At 36.1% G+C, this 23,776-nt stretch overlaps 1 protein-coding gene across 5 annotated transcripts in view; it reads right to left on the reverse strand.

The window, feature by feature from the left end:
• Window positions 1-8,445: 8,445 nt before the first annotated feature.
• EFEMP1 (EGF containing fibulin extracellular matrix protein 1) overlaps window positions 8,446-23,776 on the reverse strand; it is a 72,043-nt gene continuing 56,712 nt past the window's right edge. For all 5 annotated transcript variants that reach the window (XM_004609204.2, XM_055121738.1, XM_055121737.1 and 2 more), the window contains 6 exons: window positions 21,831-21,950; window positions 20,697-20,816; window positions 18,806-18,925; window positions 14,588-14,711; window positions 14,308-14,503; window positions 8,446-9,181 (listed from right to left, as the gene is read on the reverse strand). In XM_004609204.2, coding sequence (XP_004609261.2) covers window positions 9,020-9,181; window positions 14,308-14,503; window positions 14,588-14,711; window positions 18,806-18,925; window positions 20,697-20,816; window positions 21,831-21,950 — 842 coding nt within the window. In that variant the 3' untranslated portion in view covers window positions 8,446-9,019. The remainder of the gene's footprint in view (window positions 9,182-14,307; window positions 14,504-14,587; window positions 14,712-18,805; window positions 18,926-20,696; window positions 20,817-21,830; window positions 21,951-23,776) is intronic.

Genomic DNA, 23,776 nt, shown 5'->3' on the forward strand with positions numbered 1-23,776 from the left:
GGGGAAACACCAAGCAAGATTCCTGGTGCAAGTCAAGTGCCAGTAATCTGCCACTTATAAAACATAATCCAAATATCAAAACATAAAAATATGGAATAGTTTTAAAATAACACGAATGATTTGAAGATACCAAAATAACTCAACAAAATTACTTGCTTCTGTGTATGTTTAAAAATAATGTTTAGATTCTTCAGAAACTTATTTAGTTTCTATGGGAAGATGAAAAAGAATTGAATTATTGCATTCATGTTTTTAAATCCTCTTTCATTTAAATTCTGACTCTGGCTTTTTAAAGGGATCTGTGATTCATTAACAGGCACATGCACTTAAAATATAAACAGCTTAACTAGACATCTGTGTTGACTACATATAAGAGGCAGTTAACTTTTTGTCTTGTTTCTGTTTGACGATCTTGCTATTTCAGTCTGCTGGCCAGATGAAACAAGATTAGAGTTTTAGTGCCAGATGTGCCACTCTTTGGTTTTGTATTTTACAGGTGCTTCTCCCAGCTGGAAAGATGGAAATATGCCATCTTTCTAAGATGATGATACAGGATAAAAATATAAGTGTGTTAAAAATAATTCAACCTATTGGTGGAGAGCTCTGTCCCTTATGGGATTCTTATGGATAACATATGAGCAAACTAGCAGCTGTAATATATTTAAAAAGAGTTAGAAAGTTAGAAACATACATACTATTCAAACATAAACAACTCCTGGGAGTCATGGAAACAAAATTCAAAAATAAACTTTCATTTGTAAAGCTCCCCCTCCCCAAATAATAATCCCACTGGGATCTGTGAAGGTAGTTTTAGGGTATTAAATAATTTATTTCTATTGTTTGGACTCAGTAACCCTTTCTAACCCTTTTAAAGTGTATATCTTATATAGAGAGGTGGTAGAGATTAAGTGCATTTATCACAAATGGGATTTAATTCTTAGATTATTCTTATTCTCTAGTATAAATATGAAATTTTGTAGTTTACTGTTTTAATTTTTAAACTTTAGTCATTGTGATTTACTTTACGGTTTCTTGTATACAGTGTGAAAACACCAGCCTCCACTGGAATGCCTTCTCTCCACCATTATCTGTGTCTCCCAAAACACCTTTAGACCCCATTACCCGTGAGCTCAGTTTTGTATTCTAGTTCTCAGGTTCTATTGACTTTGACCATTTGTTATTCCCTTACTTTTGTTTCTTTACATTCCACATATAAGAGAGATTATTCTGTATCTATTACTCTCCTTCTGACTAATTTCTCTCAGCATGATAATCTCTAAATCCTTCCACAAAACAGAAAATTGCATGACTGTCTTTTCTTGTAGCTTCATAGTACACTACTAATTGTGTAAATATACCATACTTCATCTATCCAGTTATCTGTTCTTGAACACTTGGGCTGTAAAACTTACTCTTATGTCATTTCACTTAAACATATTTCATAAGAACTGGGGAAAGGGCAACTCAGAGAAGGGATCACCAACGATAATGTAGTCGAAGGCCATGCGGGGGAAGGGAGTTGCGGGCTGAATGAGGGCTAGAGACTGAGCACAGTGGCCACTCAACACCTTTATTGCAAACCACAACAGCTAATTAGAGAGAGAGAACAGAAGGGAATGCCCTGCCACAGTGGCAGGGTGGGGTGGGGGGAGATGGGATTGGGGAGGGGGGAGGGATGCTGGGTTTACTGGTGGTGGAGAATGGGCACTGGTGAAGGGATGGGTTCCCGAACTTTGTATGAGGGAAGCATGAGCACAAAAGTGAATAAATCTGTAACTGTAAAAAAAAAAGAACTAAAAGCCATATGGAGGGATTCTCTCTCTCTCTCTCTCTCTCTCTCTCTATTTATCTATATATCTATATAGATAGATAGATAGATATAGAGAGAGACATATATGTGTGTGTGTTTTGCCACACCTGATGGTGCTTGGGTGCCACTTTCATGATGCTGGGGGGATCATGTGGTCCTAGGGCTCCTGCACATCAAATAGGCACTCCAACTCTTTGAATTATCTTACTGATTAGAGGATTGAGCTATTAGTAAAAATCGTTATTCTATCTCATCCCAGGACACTATAGCACATTCCTTTAGGAGTTCATTGTTCACTCTTTCAAAACCAAACTGTGACATAAGGGTTATGGGGTATGGGAGGGAAGCGACCTTGTGATAATGGTGAAGGGATCCTGGTACCCTAGGGATGGGGATGGTATCGCAATACTGCAAGTATAAAACAATGATATTGGTACTTATATTTTGATGTATATAAATTTTAAAAAAGATAAAAATTTTAAAATCACTGTAGTAGAAGATTCTAGGCCCTTTGGTAGTGCTAAATGTGCAGAAATTTTGTACACCAAACCTCATAAATGTTAACACAATTATAACTATGTTACCTAAAGTGCAATAAAATTCTTTAAAAATTAAAAAGTCAACCCCCAACCCCCTAATGAACATTGGCCAGTGTCAAGGAATGGAAGTAATTTTAGCATTAACTTTTAAATTTAATTTAACTGTTTTTACTTATACTACTTCTTTGAGAAGAAATAGCTCTTCTAAATCTTTTTTGTTAAGCTCCTGGACCAAGAGACTGTGAGCCACATTGTATCTTCACTACAGTTGCCCATTGAGTTCCTTAAGGCAGTTCCATTTAGAACTTTAGTAACAGGTATTTCCTCTTGTAAATAGTTGTTATTTCAAGTATAGTAAGATCTTTATGATCAATCCTTGAGTTCAGTTTCTAGAGTTCAGAAGCATTTTGAGTAGCTTTACTTCTATCTCTCTAATTTTGGGGGGTGGGGTGGAGGGTGAGAGAGAAGGTTGGACACCCTGTAAGCAGTTTTGGGGATTAATCCTGGCTTTTCACTCCAGGATCACTCCTAATAGTGCTTCAGGGACGATATGAGATACTGGGGATCAAACCTGCACCAAACACATGCAAGGTAAGTACCTTATCTGTTATACTATCTCTTCAGGCTACTAGCAGGTTTTGAATTTGGAAAAATGTATTGTTTCAATACATCAGTTATTCACTGTATCATTGTATCACTGTGGTTCTGTTGCTCATCGATTTGCTCAAGCAGGTACCAGTAACATCTCATTTGTCCCTGTCACGTTCAGGGTCAAGGGAATGAGGCCCATTATTGTTACTGTTTTGGGCATATCAAATACTCCATGGGTAGCTTGCCAGGCTCTGCCATTCGAGATTCTGCATCACTCTTTTCCGGGAGTTTTGTTTTATAGTCTCTTGATCCTAGCCATTGATGAGATTACATGGCGCCCAGGGAGGTTTGTGGGTGTGGCTGCTAAGCTACTGGAAAACAGGGGACCTAGGTGGAGGAGTCCCAGTCCTGATCTGACCAGGCTTGGAGATCTCAGCCACGGGTCCTGCATACCTGGGTTCCATTGTCAGTTCCTTCATGGGTGAGGCTTGTCCCAGCGTGTGCAGCTTTGAGCATGGCTGTGACTGGGTTCTGGAGGTTTTTGGCTGCCGGGGCTCTGCTTGGGGCGGGGAGGGAAACTCAACCTGTCCCCTCCTCCAAGGTGGCAGGAGATTCTGCCATATAAGTTATATAGATAAATAAATTAGGAAGCTAAATATCACAATGTATTAATGTTAAAACTCAGACTTCAACTCTGCTTCTATTCTGTATTACACTCTTAGCCATTAGAGAGGATTATGTAGATGCTACCTAATAAATGTTTGCTGTTTTTGGAAGCAACCTTGATGTCTAACAACAAATAAATGTATAAAGAAGTTTGGTGTATATATCCACATAGAATATATGTAGCTCAAAAAAATATAACATCTTGCAGTTCCTGCAACTTGAATGGAAATGGAGGATATCATGTTAAAAGAAATGTCAAAGGGAAAAGAACAAATACTAGATCATCTTACTGATCTGTGGTATATAGAGAAATAAAATAAGAGAATAGACAGTAGCGAATGACAAAATACCCTTGGCCTAGATTACAAAATATTATAATCAAGCAGTCGGGAAGTGTGTGGAGAATGAAAAGGTGGACTCAAAGCAATGTAAAGGTATTCGTAGAGGATATTGGGCATTTTGGTGATGGTGAGGTATGGTAATTGTGTACCAAGGCCACAAATATTAATACTATTGTAAACATGTTACCTTAACTATGACAATAATGTCACTTGTCACTTGTCATCCCATTGATCTTCGATTTGCTCGAGCGGGTGCCAGTAATGTCTCCATTTGTCCCTGTAGAGTGCTAGTGCAGCCCAATTGTATAGAGCCGCCACGGGACCGTGCTTCGTGGACACCTGTTTCTTGTTAACTACACCATGCTTCGTAGATAACACCTGATAAGGAATCAGGATGTATTGTCATGCCACAAGCTATAACTAGTTTATCAGCTGCAGACACTTGGGTGTAAGCAGGCAGCGAGGGGTAGATAAGGAGGGAAGCTGCCTAGCTAGGTATGGTTTTCTTCTCGTTCGTCCCTCATTCCTCTTCTTTCCCGTTTTGCATGAGAAGGTCTCTGAATAAATCACTGCAAGAAGAACCTCCAGGTTGCGTGTTTTCTTACAGCCCAATGATATCTGCTTGCTCCAGGAACAGGAAGAGCCTCAAATTGTTCATTCAGGGATTTGACGAAGAAATCTGACCATTTAGTTGGTGGGCGGCCACGTGGTCTTCTGACGTCCCATGTAATCCAGTCTGTAACAGCTCTAGTCCAGCGGTCGTCTCTGAATCACATAACATGACTGGTCCATCCAATTTTTGATGCCTTGACAAACGAGACAGTGTCCCTGATTCTTGCCCATCGACGGAGGTCAAAACCCCGGATTCCTTCTCTCACTTGAGTGAGATGTGATACTCCTAGCATAGCTCTTTCGATTCTTCTTTGGGATACCCTAATAGCATTGTCATCCTGTTTGTGTAGGACCCAGCTCTCTGAGGCATATGTTAGTGCAGGAAGAATGGTGGAATCGAAAAGATGTGCCTGGAGTCAGAGGTTTTTCGTTCTCTTAACCACTTCTTCGACGCTCTTGAAGGCATTCCACACTGCTCTCTTCTTCCTGCACAGTTCTGGCACCAAGTCTTTCCTCATGTTGATTTCTTGACCCAGGTACACATAGCTTCTGTATTCAGAGATGTTCATTCCATTGAGAGCAAATGGAGCTTCAGGGACTAGTTTGTTTTTCATGAGAATCGTCTTATTGAGATTCAGCTGCAATCCAACCTTTCCACACTCGTGGTTGAAGTCAGCCAGCATTTGTGCCGCTTGGCTAATGTTTGGTGTTACGAGAACGATGTCATCAGCGAAGCGAAGATGGTGTAATTGCCGACCGTTTATCTTCACTCCCATTCCAGTAGTCGCATGATGTTCTCAAGGGTGGCACTGAAAAGCAGGGAGAAAAGTCTGCCAACTCCCAGAATGACCACCATATGGGAGCTCTTTGGCACTATTGCAGCAACGTGGGAAGATGCCGTCCTTGACAACATCGACGAGGAATACGATTGACTGGTTCAGCACCTCCATGACTGTGCGAAGAATGCTGAGAATGAGAAAGCCACAAACAGACACCTGTCTTCGGAAACTCTCAAGCTTATTCATCAACTTGGTTTGGCGCGAGCCTCAGGCAACCACAAGCTAATGTCCAAGCCCACAAAGCTGTGCAGAGATGCGATAAAGGAAGACCTCAAAGAGAGAAGAACAGCAGTGTTGACCGGTGCAGCAGAAGCCGGGAAAAGTATTTGCAATGCTCGCCTATCCTTCGCCAACTACAAGACCAGGATGACTGCCCTCCGATGTCTCGATGGATCTACCACATTTTCCAGAAAGGCAATGGAGAGGATTATTCACGACTTTTACTCTGATCTCTTTGACAGCCATATCCACCTGCCCACATAGCAAATTCTGCAGGATGGATATGTCGTTCCCAACATCCTTCCTTCTGAAATCCGACATGCCATTTCTTTGGTAAAGGCTAGTACAGCACCTGGTCTGGACAAGGTCAGACCCGAACACTTGAAGAATCTGCTGCCAGTACTCATCAATACACTGGCTCGACTCTTCACACGCTACCTGTCTGAATGCAAGGTTCTGTCTCAGTGGAAAACCAGTAAGACCGTTCTGTTATACAAGAAGGGAGACATCCACAACATCGGCAACTATCACCCAATCTGCCTGCTGTCTGTGGTGTACAAGTTGTTCACTTGTGTCATTCTGAATAGAATAGGCAGAACACTAGATGAAGGGCAACCATGTGAGCCACCTGGGTTCCGAAGGGGATTCAGCACGTTAGACCATATCCACACAGTGACCAAACTCACTGAAGTTTCGAGAGAGTTCAAGATGCCGCCCTGTCTAACATTCATCAACTTAAAGAAGGCCTTCGATTCTGTTGAGACTGAAGCGGTCATCGAAGCCCTAGCCAAACAGGGCCTTCAAACTCGTATGTCAAAATCCTCTGCGAGCTCTATTATGGATTCACCACCAGGATCTCACCATTCTACAAGGAAGTGATCATTGATGTAAAAACTCTTCATCAACGACAATAATGAATCAAATTTAAGTTTAAGTTTTAAACTTATAAATGTTTGCTGCTAAATATATTAACTGATTATTTCCATATAATGACCATCATAATTCCCAAGTTAGCTAATTTAAATCAGTGATTTTCAAGGAGTAGAACTGGAGGGAATCATGGGGTAGTTTTAAAACAAAGGAGGTGTGTTCTACTTCTTTGGTTTGATTTTTAATAATAATATTTACTTTATTTTGAATTTCAAAGTGTATTAAAAGAGATCATGGTTCTTGAGAATGGTTAAATCTTATCATGTGCTATATTCTTTGAGTTATTTTCAGGATTTTTCTGATGTGAAAGAAGCAATGGTTTTTGAGGGTCAGGGAATCTGGCTCAAGCAATAGAGCATTTACCTTGCATGTTTGAGGATTGTTTTGTGTGTTTCACCTTGGTACTCCCCAGCACCAACTAGCTTGGCCCCTAATATATATATATATATATGTATATATATATATTTCTTTTTCACTTGTTTTTCTTTTTTAGCTAAAGATGAATATTCTTGTTATCTTTAAAAGAGAGATTTTGGTTGTAAAATTATGTAGTAATAAGTGAATTTTTTGGACACCATGATAAAATGGTGTCATGGTGTCCCAAAAAATAAAAACAAAATAAATAAAAACAAATTAAGACATTTCAGTTGATGTCCATCAATCATGGCTAGATAAACAAAACGTGGAAAATATATACAATGATATATTACTCAGTTATAGTACTAATATATGCTGCAGCAGGGGTTAATCTTAAAAAAATTAACCCTAGTGAGAGAATCAAGATATAAAAGAACACCTACTGTGTGATTAAAATTAATAACACCAGAGGCACACAAAAGAATCTAGGAACCCAGCGGCTTTTGGCAGAAATGCGTCCGTACTTTGCATTAAGCTACCCTCGATGGGCCACCCCAGGTGGGAAAAGGTGTTGTCCCTTCTGCCTAATCCTCCTGCAGCTCGGTGGCTGCCATCTTTCAGAGCTTATTGGACAGTCAGGTACAAGCCAGCATTGACGAGACATGCAGGGCTTCATAGGATGGGGGAGAGGGGTGGTGTGTAGAACCGGCCCTTCTCCCGACGAGACCCCTAGACCCCAAGTTGCTACCCATGAACGGCTCCTCCAGCTACTTACTGAGCCCATGATCCCAGAAGCACACAAAGAAATATCAGGACCCAGTGGCTTTTGGCAGAAATCCCTCCAGACCTACTTATTAAAATATTATTGTATGCTCTTCATAATCAGCATATTGTATGCTCTTCATAATGAAAACAAATTATCTAATGATGCCTTTTCAGCAGGTCTGATTGTTCGGGGAAAATTCCAAATAATAATGGTAAGTCTTTTGTCAAAATATTGAGAATAATCAAAGCAGAGAGAGGGTAAAATGGAAATCATCTGCTACACAGGCAGGGGGTGGATAGGATGGGGGATATACTGAGGTTTTCAGGGGTGGAAAATGTGCACTGGTGAAGGGATGGGTGTTTGATCATTGCATGACCGAGACTTAAACCCGAAAGCTTTGTAACTATTTTCACAGTGATTAAATAATAAATTAACACAGTGATTAGATAAAAAATTTTAAAAAAATGAATTGCATCAGTAACATTTTAGCATAAAAACCAATTCGATGTGTCTATGATTTGTGAATAGGACCAAGATTTGGGCTGGAAGGCATATTTTTTATTGTTGTTTTTCTCACAGCTCTACCTGATTACTTTAAATTTTCTTCTTCAGGCTAACTACAATGCAGTTTAGAAAGAATTTGTTTTTACATCTTTTCCCTTTTGTCAACTTAATAATTTTTACATCTCCTCCATTGTCAATTTAATAATTTTCTAGGAGATACATTATTTATACTTTATTTTGGGAATTTTATTATTTTTTACATTGCTAAGTAAAAATTTAAGACAAAATTTTAAAATAATCTATAAAGGCCAATAGTTTTATTACTATATAATAAACAATCACATTTAGACTTATGAAAATAAAAATCAATACAAATATGGTATATCTTTATTTTCTAAAGAAATATATCTTTATTGATTTTTTCCATTTTCTTACAAAGCAATTAAAGAACTCATTCTTGAATTTGCATGCAGTTCAATGGTAAGATGTCTGCCTCCTTATGAGACTTACTGTGGAACTGTTGTACACTTCCTTAAGCTCCGCAGACGAGAATCATTGTCTGGTCCCACTTTTATAGAAAAGAATTCAAGTTTTACCTGCTGTATTATACTTAGCTCTCTTGAAATGACTGTTTTAGTGGATTAATACTAATTTACATATAGTTATAAAGACAAATTTTGAATCTTTACAGATTAAATGCCCATTTATACATGGAGTAATTGTTTGAATTATTGGAAAATGTATAGTATACATAGACAGAGATATACTACATATGTCTATAAATAAAATAGTACTTTAAGGTATTCTTTGGCTAATTTTAATGCCCTTAGAAAATGCATAAAAGACTAAAATGAAAATGGTCCCACTATTATTGTCAATCTTAAGACTGAGCTTGTGCGGTAAGTTCCTATACTATTGACTGTTAACATCTCCAGGTCCACGATGTATTCCCTCGGTCCTGATAGTGACTTCACCAGCACCAGCATTGCACTTACAGGGCTTGTTTGCTATAATTTAAAAAGAAAAAGAAAGTAATTTTCTTGGATTGAAGTGTCTATCATTTATGAATATACACTTTATAAGAATTAAGAGAAGAATTATGAGGGTGAGATAAGTCATTGCTTGTTTCCTTTCTTAGGTTTTATTTCTTATCCACACATAGCAGTTGAAAGGTACAGGGTTATATATATATATAAAACCCTACAGATGGTGCGTTAATCTTGATTGATAGAAATTAAATCCTTTGTCTTTGGAAAACATGAATGGAAATGCAAGAATGGGAGTGAATATAAGTTTGTAGAAGATGTTTGTTGGTCTCAGCTGTCTCAGAAGAATATAAGGTAAAGTCAGCTACTTAAAGGAAGGGGTTTCAAAAGGGAATAAGAGAGTATGAAAGAATGTACCTACCACAGAGGCAGAGGGTGGGATGGGATGGTGGCGGCAGGAGAGATACTAGGGACGATGGTGGTAAAAAATGTGCACTGGTATAGAGTGGGACGTTTGATTATTGTATGACTGAAACTCAATCATGAAAGCTTTATAACTGTATCTCACAGTGATTCAATTTAAAAAAATAAAGGAAGGGATTTAAGGGCTAAAAGACTGTGGATGTAGTTTAAGTCAGGGGCTAAACCAAAAATAAAAAAGGAAAAGACATAGGATTGTTGAGCATAGAGAAAACTGATTATGAAGTGAAATATTTATGATATTGCCAACTTGTAAACTGTGTGATAATATAGATATTTTTTCTGGGACTGACCTAGGCCTGATGAACAGGAATTTGGTGTGTTGTGACAAAATAGTTAAATTGTCCACCAAATAGATCAACTGAAAGAGACAAGAGCATCAGGAGATGAACATTACCTAGAAGGTGAAGAGCAGACAGAGTGAGAGTGAGGGTATGAAGAGAGAGGGGAAAAAGAGGCAGTCATTGAAAGGGTCACTGGAGATTTAGATTATTATGTGGAATTGCTGTATGTGACAACTAAGTCAGGGTATAGCCATAGGATTTGTGGCAGAGTGGCATGAATGTCATGGGAGACATGATGTTTGAAGAATTGTAAACAAGATATTCAGAATGATCATGATAGTGTCAAAATGAGTTTACAGAAAGATTCTCGATAATCTAGCCTTTCTTTATTTCAGGACCTTTTCTCTTCTGTATGTTCTTAATCACTCCTTATAATGCTCTAGTGATATCACTTATATCCGTGACCTTTGATATCATGTATTTACCTATAACTTGAATGGATTTTGAATTTCAAGACTACATAGCTAACTTGCTACTTACTTTTATATGACATCTCATGAGGACTAAGATTTAGTTTGTTAAAATTGTACACTTCACTTTTGCTCACAGATCCTCTGTTCCTAACTCATTTACAGAGTTTGGAGGTTATCCTCCTCTTTCACACCCTCATAGAAAATGAGCAGTTCTTTTCTATAGCTTTGTAAATATTTCTGCTATTTCTTATTCACTGCCACTACCCAAGTACCCACTATCTTGAACACTTACTAGTCATTTAATTTCTATCTTGCTTACTCCAGTCCAGCATCTACAGCTTAGCCAGGTATGTTTTTATTTTAATTTTAGGGACACATCTGGTGGTGCTCAAAATTCATTCCTGGTGGGCTCAGGGGACCATATGGATGCCAGGGACTGATCACATCTAGGTCAGCCATGTGAAGGTAAACACCCTACCCACTGTACTACCACTTCCACCACAGCTAGGTATGTTTTCAACATGAAAATGTAATAGCAACTTCTTTACTTAAACCGTTAATATGATCTGTAAGGCATTGTGTTATATAGGTCCTACTCATCTTTCTAGGGTCATCTTAAGTCACTTTACTTCTGGTATTTAGTTTTAGACCAATTTAACTGCTTTGTATTCCTTTCATTTTATATTGTATAATTTGTCCTTGAGCTTAAATTAATTTATTTCCCAGGAAGTTTCTAGACACTTCAATCTTGGTTAGACTGACTCTTTAATGTATTGATGAGTGAGTCCCAATGTTTAATTAAAACACTAAGCATTCTTGTGAACTCTTGACAATAAAATCTATGGGGCAGGAATTAATTTGGTATAGTAACTTACTTAGTAAGTCAACTTACTAAGTAAGATTTAACATGGTGCTTATCCCTTATATCCAATAGTTGCATGTAATATTAATACCTTGAAGGTATTGATTGAATCAGTTCATTTATTTAAAAAACATTGTTGGAACAACTCTTATGGGCAGATACAGTTCTATATGCTGAGGACAGAAGAAGGGACAGAAGGGTAAAGTTGATCTCTATTTCATTACATTTATACTCTAGTGACCAACAGAGACCAATAAATGCTATGCACAGTGGTAATAAAGAGTATGAAGAAAAACAAGGCTTTGTAATAGAAGCTATGCAATATTAGGAGTGGGATAAAGATGGTATTCTATCTTTGATTTTATGTACTATTTATTTATAATTATTTACTTATTTACAACTAATATTTATTTAACAATTTTACTTGAGTCTATGGTTTTTTATACTCTTAATAATGGTTTCTCATGCAAAAAATTCCAACACCACACCCATCAATAGTGTACTCATTTCCTCTCACCTAGGACCCCAACATTTCTCCCCAGCTCTATTGTATGGATCAGTTCTTCCAATGTGCTGCCATTGGATCTTTGTTGCTACCTGCTATGTACCTGTAAGTCCTACACATGGGAGACATCATTCTGTATCTGTCACTTTACTTCTGACTGACTTCACTCAGCATGGTATCCTCTAGTTCCGCCCCTAATGCTGTAAATTGCATGATTTTGTTTATTCTCATAGCTGCATAGTATTCCATTGTGTATATATACACCATAAGTTCTCAGTCCATTCATTTGTAGTTGGGCATTGGGTTAGGATATGTTTTCATATCTTAACACTCCTTGAAATAAGCAACTGTGTACTGCATACACCCATAAAGGAAGGAGCCACTCATACAGTAGGTGCTTAATTAGGCTTGCACATAGATTTTTATGCATGATATGCCCTCCACACAAGTGGAATTTCAGTGGAGGTATTTTATAGTATTTGATTCAGTTACTTGTAAAATTATGTGGTAATACATAATCTTAAAATGTCTTTTTACTTTAAATAGATTTGTTTCAAATAATTTAACTTTGGTATTATAAAGATTGGCAATAATTTATAACATTAATGAGAAAAAAGATTTTACCATGGCATTTATATTTGGAAATATTAAGCCAATGAATGTACTGATATGAACCATAAAACTTTCATTACAATGGAAAGACATGTTGAAATATTGATTAACTAATTGTTGATTCTTTTAGGAACTTTTATTTTCTTGAATTATCACTAAGTTCAAAGTAGAAAGGTATCTTTAGAGTTCGAGATAAATTTATTTTATTGTTATGGGTAGAAAATAAAGTTATTTGTTTGGGCTAGGATCATTAAATCGGTATCATGAGTAGTGTGAAATTCATTTAGAGGAAACAAAGTATCTAATCTATCTTAAACTTAAAGCATCAAATATTTAAAAATATCCTTAGCTATCCAGCTAAGGGCTGGAGTGATAGCACAGCGGGTAGGGCGTTTGCCTTGCACAAAGCTGACCCGGGTTTGATTTTTCTGTCCCTCTCGAGAGCCTGGCAAACTACCGAGAGTATTGCACCCGCATGGCAGAGCCTGGCAAGCAACCTGTGGCGTATTCAATATGCCAAAACCAGTAACAACAAGTCTCACAATGGAGATATTACTGGTGCCAGCTCGAGCAAATCGATGTGCAACGGGATGACAGTGATACAGTGATACAGTGATCCTTAACTATTAGAAAAAAAAAGATACTAATTGTGTTTTGGCCTGAATTTTTCTTTTAGAAGTTGGTCATGAAAAATTAAATATTTCTAATTTACTGGCAAAGAAAGATAATCACATATTTCTGGAGCTGGAAGAAATTTAAATATCAAAGAACAGAATAATTGTGTAAACATTGAAAATCTGTAAACTTTACCACAAGAATGAATTTCCCAACTTACTTTGCACACACTCAAAATAAAAAATTGACTTCAAAATTTGATTCAAAATGAAGATTTCCCCAAGGAGTTTCGAGAGAATTGTAACTCGATGAATAACATCCTTAGTGTGAAACAGTTACCGTAATCCTGCAAACTGTTTGGCTGGGTGCCATCATTTTCACATGAAGTGGTTAGCCCTGTTTAAAATATGTCAGATTTTAACCTAAAATGAACTTGCTGAGATATTGCAGTGGGAACTGGAAGGCTGAAACACTGAAGTCAAGGAGATCTGTTTGGAAATCCATGGTAGGATTAGTAGAGCTCTAGGAGCCAGTTTAAAGGAAGGCCAGAGGGATTTGAAAACAAAAAGTATCCTAGGAGACACTGTGAAGAAAGAAATGGTGGAATTCACAGCAGTATTTTATATAGGCATAAAAGAAAGATAAAACATAAAGGTTACTTCACATTGTTTGCCTAGAAGTTTACAAGAATGGTACAGGTTTTGACACATGGTATAGGGTTCTAGGGACCATTTCTCAGAGACTTCTGGGTTTCTGTTTTGGTATAAATGTAAATAATTTGAGTGTAGCAATATGAAATTCAACATTTTTGAAAAACTTTTCAGGATTTATCTTTTCTATGTATACTTAAATAACACTGACTTGTGGTAGCAGTTTGGGGTGTGTGTGTGTGTGTGTGTGTGTGTGTGTGTGTGTGTGTATGCATGCTTGTGTCTTGGAGATTATGTAACAATCCAGTAGAATTTACTATTTGGTATCTGTGTCATTTTAGAGAACCCAATTAATTTGAATTTCACACTTATGTAATAATGAGATATAATTATAATGTTTGTTTCCAAGAATATTAAATGAGATGATGGACACAGAATGCTCTAATACAATGTCTGCACATAAACTCTTTATTTGAATATTATTTTGTAAAATTTGTTATTTCTTAGAGGAGTGAGAGATTCTGGGATTAATTTGCTTTTCTTCTATATGAATATGACCAAAAAACAATAGCAACAACAAACTAGCACATTTGTCCACAGTTTAGTCAGCTCTTATCAGGATACTTACTCTTTGTCCACAGTTAAGCCTGCTTTAAGAATACTTACTCTTAGGTAGAATTCTCCGTTTTCATTTCCAGATTTAATCCGAAAAGTGTTGATTGTATTGGCATAAATGGTTGTGGCCTGTATTTGGAAAATGTCAGATGGCACAGACCTCTCAGATCGGATGCTCATATATTTGTAAACTATCGACTGGGGAAGTTCTCGACACACTGTATTTGAGACAGGGCAAACACATCGGCTGCAGAGACAAACAAAAGTATTCACTAGTGTAGCTTGGTAAAATCAGAAGTCTCTCACTTTCAAAAGTTCTGATTTTTCTTACTTTTCTGATGTTAGAACATAGGGATCTTGACAAGGATTTCGTGGGTAACAACGAAAGCCACCATGATAATTCCAACACATTTCATCTTCTCGGCATTCATTTGTGGTTTCACACTCATTTATATCTGTAGAGATGTAGAGTCAAAGAGTTTACCAAGCTAGATAAATCGTGTAAGTGAAAGATTCAGGTTTGCATGGAAAGGAGGTGTGTGGGAATCTGATAAGTTTAAATTGCTTTTAGATATAATACTGTATAGGACTTGATTCCTTGCATTTAACTTACAGCAGATGCACTTGAGCCACTCTAGATATATTAACATGCATTATTTAATAATATACTATTAAGAATCTGTTGCTTCTCTGTTGAATTCAAAGTCAAATACTAGTCATTTAACCTATTTATTTAAAGGTTAAAGATGTCACTTTATGCCCTCCAGAAAATTGTAATTTAGATAAAAGTATGGATATAGTAACAATTAATTATAAAATAAAATGCAATTAAATAAGAGATAGGTTTACTGAACAATTATAAATAGAACTGATTATTTATGCCTGATGGAGTAGGGAAGACTGAGGTAGGAGGAACATCTCAAATTGGCATTGAAGGGAATTGACTATAGCATTCAAAAAGTTATTTATTATTTAATGGCTGAGAATGTAACAAGTAAACTTGGGGAAGTTTAGGAGACAATAATGGCTACTGTTGTGGTTTCAGTAACAGAAATATGATGGTTCATATGTGATGTTCTGGGAGTAGATTATACTTTCCAGAAGAAGTACAGCTCAAGAAATGAAGATATGAAATATTCTACCTTGTGAATCATAAAATTTAAAATGTGGAAGATGATCAGTTAAGAAGGATTTTCAAGTGGTGAGAGGCCAATTAGAAAAAAGAAATGCAAGAAAATCAGAGAGGAAGATAAGTACAAGAAAATGTTTCATAGATAGGCCAGGCTGGACAAAGATTGAGTTTAGATTTGGGGATTTAGGAGTTCCCAGATGACATCTGATAGAACAGCTTTATATTACCATCAAGCCATTCTATTTGTAACAATAATAATAACTATATTAACTCCAAACCACTTCCTATGTCTATCTTCTTTTACATTTTAATAGTGATTTAGGTTCTGTACAATAGAAGCTTTCCAAATTATTCATTCCCCCAAATCTGATATTCACTCACTAATTCCATAACTGTTTTCTGAATTCTTGTTGCAAATTAGGCATGACCTAGTTTCTGAGAAATTATTTCTTTCTCCTTATTGTTTTCTCATATCTCATGTTCCCCTTTTTACTCATGTTTTCTTTCCACTTTCCATTACTGAAATCTTCATTTTTGTCTTCTTCTATTAGCTTGCAGACTTCTTTTTGGGAAGGGAACTCACAAGCAGTGCTCCCTGGTCTCACTGGTTGGCTGGAGTTAATGTAAAGGACTGAGGATGTGCTGCTGCAGAGCTGAGGGTACCTGCTCCATCCAGTTGATGTTGATGGCCTCTAGGGGCAGCATCTGCAGATGCTCAGGAGACCATGTGGTGCCATGAATTAAGCCTGGCCCAGTGCATGCTTGACTTCTGTACTATTTCCTAGCCCCTTACTTATAAACTTGTGGAAAAGGGCTGTCATACCCATTTCTAAATTACCTTCATTATAACAATAATGTACTGGGAACACTTGGCTTTAAATACATATTAAATTCTAATAAATTGCTCCCCATCATATGGAGATAAGGGAAAAAAGATTCTCTGACTTTGAGGGTTAATTAGCTTGCACAAGTTCACACAGTTAATAAGAGGTATCTTTCCACTGCAAAGTTCTAAGTGCAAATTATTCCAGGCTTTGTCTTTGAGGGAAAAATTATTTTAGCATCCAAACTAAAAGCTAAATCTATCTGGAACTTAAGAGAAGACTGGAAAAAGTTATGTAGTTTCCAAGAGTCAGTTACAATAAGAATCCTCTTTGGACAAATTAAGACTAAGGAAAAAGCAAGATTACTCAGAAAAATCACAATTGACTTGTCCTTTCAACATTCGCATTTTTGAAAAAATAAAGATGCTATTTACTACAGAGAAAACTAAAACTCATTCATTATAGTTGGCTAATGGCAAAAGAAAATTTTCTATAACTTAATTTGTTTAGAGCCCATAATCAACTATCAACTTCTTATTTATTCTGGATGGTTTTCTAGAAATTATTAATTTGATGAAGTTGTGTGTTCTCTGTTTATCTTTTCCTCTCTTCCCCTGATCATCTTCCCCAGTTCCATCCTCCAAACAAATAGATTTTCATTTTCCGAGACTGGATTGAGAAGTTTTTATCTCCAAAATAGGCCTTCGGAGGAAGGCAAGTATTTACTCTTTAGTTTACTGCAGTCTATGGACAAGGTTGGGAAGGGATGTTTTCAGTGGGGGACCCCAATTACTCTGTACTTGAAGCTTCATGTCTTTTAAATACAATACTCTTGAACCTCTTATTTGCTATTCCTGTATTTTCGCATTTAATTACAATGTGAATAAATATTTCCAGATATATAGATTAGGTATGTAAGATTACACTGTATATTACTTTGAATCTGTGTTTTGTTGAATACGAAATCAACTTATGATGACAAAAAATAAAATAAAGAACAGACTTTTGTTTAAAGGACCCCAGGAAAATTGGTTAGGATATCTCACTGGCTAACATTTTCCTGCATGTAGTGGACACATTAAAAGTGTTAGTTAGGGCTTGAAAAGTAAAACTACTTGAATGGAATGTATTTTCACAATCTGCATTACAGAGTCACTAGTAATTTGGAAAGTACTATGAATACATTCACTGTGCATTAAACAACATACCAATTATATTCTTTTTAGAGGTTGTAGTCTAGTTGAGTAAGCATACTATAAAAATCCTAGGTCTTGGAGGATCCTCTGAGTTTATATTTTCTTATAAAGTCACAATGTAGACTAGAATCCCAAGTGTTTCCCTTCCTTGATATTTTATGTTTTGGGGCTTGAGGGGCACAACCTGCAGTATGCATGGCTTACTTCTTGGCTCTGTATTCAAGGATTACTTCTGCACAGTGCTCAGAGGACTTATGCAGAGTCAGGGCTTGAACCTGGGACTGCCACATGCAAGGCAAGTGCTATTTTTCTAACTCTTGATTCTTTTATTTCTTAATAGACTTTCAATGCTTTATATACCATCTATTAATCTAATTAAGTTTATTTTAGTTTTCATTAAAAAGGACTCCAGCGAAGATTTGCTACTTGGCTATTTACATTGTGGGGAAAATTTCACAAACAATTTTGAATTGTACAGGTCATCTAGTTCACTAGTCATTTTTTATTTGCTATCTTATTTTTTTAACCTCAACTTCCTTTTCTAAATGCTCAGGTTTAGACAGCTTTATTAATTTTCTCATGATTATATAGATAGAATACAGTACAGTTAGAACTCAAACACATTTTCTGTTAAGTTTAGAAATTTTTTTAACTCTCACTTTGCCAACATTAATGTGTTTGCATCAGTTTTCCAGGATTATCTATATTCTTTGTTTTATCTGAACAATATTTCTTCTATTAAAGAAATTTTATTATGCATATTGCATTGAAGAGAGGGAAAAGTGGGTGTACATTCTTAGATCTTCTGGAGATACTCTAAAATTATACCAGTTAGAGAGCTTTGGTTTCTCCCTATGTGTTTTTGTGAAGATCACCTGGATATTGATTTTAAAACTGAATCCAAGGATACTCTTACTGTTTTTTTTTTTAACCAAAGAATTTAAGCACATTTTAGTACTTGAGGCTGATTTTATCAGCACCTAACCTACTACTTAATTTATAATAGTGGCATTTTAGAGAATTAGAATTGTTTTGAAATATATTTAACCTGCATGATAAACTTTTGTTTAGACTCAAACTTATGGTGAAAAGTTGTAATAATTAAATCTATTTTGAGTGCATGACTAGAGGATACTTATGAAAATTATACACCTTATAAATAATGTATATTATTTTAAGATTAAATGTACTAATATTTTATAAAATAAAAATCATTACCTTAAATTTTAATAAAAACCATTGTAAACACTGATTATACTCTGTGAGATGTGAATATCTCATATTAAAGACAAGAAAGCTAGTTCATATGTCATATTTAAGAGGGAAAAGGAAGTGTGTGATAGAGTCCTAATTTCCTCCCTATTCTTCCTGAAAAAAAAAAAAAGCAATAAGCTTACCTTGACATGTTCTACCTCTCACCACTTGGTATCCCTGGGGGCACACACAAGAGAATTTCCCAGGTTCATTAACACATTGATATTGACATAAGTAGCTTGAGCTTCTACATTCATCGATGTCTGTTGAATCATACAAGAGCAAGGACACAGTGTTGGAAAATATGCATCACTACTTTGAAAATATTATTTTAGATGCATTTAGAGAGGGAAAACATCACTTCAAATTGAATCAGAAATGTCAGCTCATTTGCTCTGGCAATGAGAGTTCATAGCATAGTTTTAATTACCTTCAATTTTATTCCATTAGTACAATAGGTTGGAAATTGCTGAATCTATCTATACTTGCTGAGCAGACTGAACAAATTTACTTAAAGTTGACATTGTATATTTTGGGCTCTGCATATCCACCCATAATACAGATTCATTTTTGTCTTATCCGATACTGGGTGGCTCTTCTGCCAAATTAATCTGAAGTTTAATTAATCATTAATCAGCCCTGTGATAGTTTCCAGAGGTAACATCTGGGTTAAGTTTGATATTCAGAGGAAGAATGCTATGCATTTCTCAATGGTGTAGTCCCAATAAATTGTTTGGAAGGGTAGAAGCAATTATTCAGCGCCAACCCTTTTGGTTTGAGCCCAGTGGCATCATAAGAAGCCTCCCTGGGTGGAGTATAAACTTTGAAGTTAGATAAAGCTAGGAGGGTTCAGGAGGAAGTCAAGGATATCAAGTACCAATGGCATTCCCCTAAGGACGTCTTATGCTTTTAAAATTAATACAGAAGCCTGCGTATACACAATGGACTTTGATAATCATTCCTCTAGCTAAATGAGACTCATTAAAAAAAAGTTTATCTGAAACACTATGATTAATAATACTTTCAATGACAAAGTTTCAAACATACAATGTTACAATACCACACCCTCATCCAGAGTGTCTGCTTTCTTCCACCATTGTCTCAAAGGCTTAGGATGCACACACACACACACACACACACACACACACACACACACACACACACACACACACACACACACACACACACACCCTATTCCCCCCACCCCTATATGTAAGTTCAGTTATGCAGACCAGTTCTCAGGTTTTGTTTCCCTTGGCCTTACTATATTCTATGTCTCTTGTGTGAGAGATCATCCTGTATGTTTCTCTCTTTTTGACTAACTTCACTCAGCATAATACCCCCAAACCATTTATGTAACATGAAATTGTATGATTTTATATTTTCTTATAACTGAGTTGTATTCCATTGTGTGTTTATATACCATACTTTATACAGTCATCTGTTCTTGAACACTTGGGCTGATTCCAGATTTGGAATATTATGAGTAGTGAACTGCAGTGAACCTCTTAATCATGTGAAATGCAGAACCCAGGCAATTTAAAAAATGTACATATATCACACAATGTCAGGAATATGATTAGAGCAGATCATTTAACTTTATTCTAATATTTTTGACATGCAATCAACTCTTTTTCATTTGAATAGGCACCCTTATTTCTGTAACTGGAGTTTTTATTAGATGCAGAATTAACTGAGTAGGTCTGGACTGGATTGAGAGATTTTTACATTTCTTACTAACCCCCAGGAGATGCTATTGCTGCTGGCAATCAGATCACATTTTGAGAAGCAAGACATCAGAGCATCCTTTCTAACATTCAGACAAAGTCTGATTCTGATATTTCAGTTATTATTTTTCTCCTATCTCTTAAAATCCAGTGCTACAATTGAACTAAATTAACTGGATTTTAGAACAGAATTTCTAGGATAAAATTACGTGTTTTTTTTTAAAAAATAAATACTTACATAATTAGATAAGGCAACAGTAAATACATGTACTGGATTCTTATTAAAATTATTCAGAAAATATTTTACCTTCACAATTGATCCTGTCACTGCTTAGCTCATATCCTTGATTACACTGACAGATGAATGAACCAAGAATGTTGTAGCATTGCTGAGCACATGGATTGCTGGCATCACATTCATTTATATCTAAAAAAAGGTTACGTACATTTATATCCATTTTTAAACATGTCTTTTCTCATTTGCACTAGTGTTACCTTATGAAAAGTTAGTAATTCCCTAGCTGGATTCTTTGTTCTGCAGAAGCTCACTGGAGAATATACATGTAGGTTTCATATTTGTTGGAACAACTTCAAATGTCTACTATTCTTTTTTATAAAAGACCAGATTATTTTTTTCTGTGAATGACAGGTTAGTGCTTGATGACTCTTTCTAAAAGAATTTAATGATTATAATAAATGTATATTTCAGTTACTATTTTCTTTTATTGTTGTTCAAATACAAAAAGCCAAGACTATAAATAATTGATATAAGACACTCATACTGATAGGGTCTCTCAGCATGTTGTAGTAAAGATTTATCTATGCTATTTATTACTTTTTAAATGGGTTCTGTTAAATTCCATTACAATTATAACATGAGCCTTTGAGACTCATACAGAGTTTTGCAATGTTTGACGGCAGTGAAAATATTATGAAAAGGCATTTTTCCTGCACTAGATTCTGTACTTGTTATGCCAATTCTAAAACTGTGTACTGTGACTTTGCATTCTGAAAGGAGAGAAGCAACATGTTAAAATCAGATGTGATTTTAGTGGAAAGTTTATGGATTTGAACTTGCAATAACCCCTTTGGCACATTTTACATTTATATCACACGTGTTGACTAACTGATGTGTATATATCAATTGATCTGTAGCATATCTATATATATATCTGTATCTGTATCTATATATCTATGTCTATCTATATCTATATCTATATCTGTATATATCACAGAGGAGAAGTAAAACCAGCAACTTAAAGTTTTCCACATCTTGGTATGTTTTAAGAAACAGATCGGTTATTGTCTTTTCAGTTTTATGAAGAAAAGCTGATGGGAAACATTCTACTAAATCACAAAGAATACAGAAAATATCGCATGTGGCATTTAGTTTACTTTTAAGAAAAAAAAATAAGTTAGAATGGCAGTTACCAAGGCTTACCTATGCAGGTATAGTTGTTTTCTGCCAACTGAAACCCAGGACTACACTGGCAATAAAATGATCCTGGGGTGTTCACACATCGTTGTTGGCAATATGGAGGCACAGCACATTCATCTATGTCTAGGTACACACACAAAGAGAAGCAAATGATTGACTATCCACACAATAGTTTTGTCTCAATTTCTCAGTAGATCTTTATCTAGAAATCCTATTTAGAGAAGAAGTCATTTAAAAAGTAATTACTTTTCTATTCTTTTCTTGGTTTTTTTGGTCTTTATAACATGGGAAATACATTTGAAATATAATTTAACAGTTTTAAAATATACTTTGGGTTGCATTCTGCAATTAAATGAAATATTGAATACAAAGGCTTTAAAAAATACTGGGGCTGGAGAGATAGTACAGTGATAGGGCACTTGTCTTGTATGCAACCCCTCAGGTTCTATCTGTCATCTCAAATGGTTCCCCAAGCACCGCCAGGAATAATTCCTGAGTAACCCCTTAGAACTAGCAGGTATGGCCCCCCCAACAAAACAAAATCAAACAAAATCAAACAAACAAAAAGTCTGGTTAAGTGAGCTGAGATTTAAAGAGATAAATATTTATGACATTTCACATATATACATGGAAATGGCAATTTGAGGCTTTAACAGATAATTTTTAATAACAGGAGAATTATGTTGTGCAGTATAAGACCAGGGTAAAGGAGCAGTGGGCTGTTGCTCAGCTGGCGACCTTGGTAGAGTCGCATGTTCAGAATCTAGTTTTTTTTTCTCTCTGTAAAATGTGAATAGCAATTCCTGCTATGTGTATCTTCTGAAGTTTCCATAGAAGTAAGTGAAATGACACTGTAGAAGGAAAGGATGCTAAACAAGTTGCCTCTTGGGAGTGCTCTTCTGGCCCATGAAGTGTTCCAGCCTGATCTTCTCACGTAAATATTTCCAACAATGAAATGCTCAATTGAGAATTTATAAAGTAGGACTAAAATTTTAGAATCATAATAAAAATTTATTAATTCATGTATTTCATGTTCCTACATTTTGTGGCAACTCCAATGTGGCATGTGAAAAAAAATTATGCATGCATGATGTAATAGGAAGTAGTGACATAACCAGATGGTAAAAACAAAACAAACTTTTATGTTGAACTTTTCAGTTACTTTCATAAGTAAAAGTATGTGAGAGGCAGTGTGTTCAAACAGCTCCCACAGTAATCTAAGTTTGAATCTTTGACAGTTACTGACTTGGTCTTTTATTTTTTTAAAGTGAAATAAAGCAGTCTTATTGAAAGAAATTTACTTGGGGAGATATGAGGGGAGAGAAGAAGAAAAATAGAGAGATACATGTTCAAGAGAGAACACAGACTTCTCCAGAATGGGAGAAACAGAGAACGGCTTTTGAGAGATTAGAAGGTTCATTGTATCACTGTCATCCCATTGTTCATCAATTTGCTTGAGCGGGAACCAATAACATCTCCATTAGTTCCAGTCCTGAGATTTTAGCAGCCTCTCCTTACTCGTCCTTCCAAATGGTGTCATATTGGAGGTTCTTGCAGAGTCAGGGGAATGAGACCTGTTATTGTTAATGTATTTGGTATATCAGATATGCCACGGGGAGCTTGCCAGGCTCTGCCGTGTGGGCGGGATACGCTCGGTAGCTTGCTGGCTCTCCAAGAGAGACAGAGAATGTATATAAGAGAATATAAGCAAGTATGTTAAATCCAAACACTTGTGCTGCTTTAGGTATATCAGTGGGCTAGACTATGAGAGGTCACACGGCCGAGAATGCATACAACTTTTCCAAATTGACCTGGCCTGGAGTTCTCTGCACCTGTTAAAATTAATTTGGGTGTTGTCACAGGGAAAGACTTGGGTTCTTGATTATCCTTTATATTCTTATCATCACCTTTTAATGTATAGATTCTCTTGTAGCTTCCCCTACTCTGAG

This window comes from Sorex araneus, chromosome X (assembly GCF_027595985.1).
Source record: "Sorex araneus isolate mSorAra2 chromosome X, mSorAra2.pri, whole genome shotgun sequence".
NCBI classification, from domain to species: Eukaryota; Metazoa; Chordata; class Mammalia; order Eulipotyphla; family Soricidae; genus Sorex; species Sorex araneus.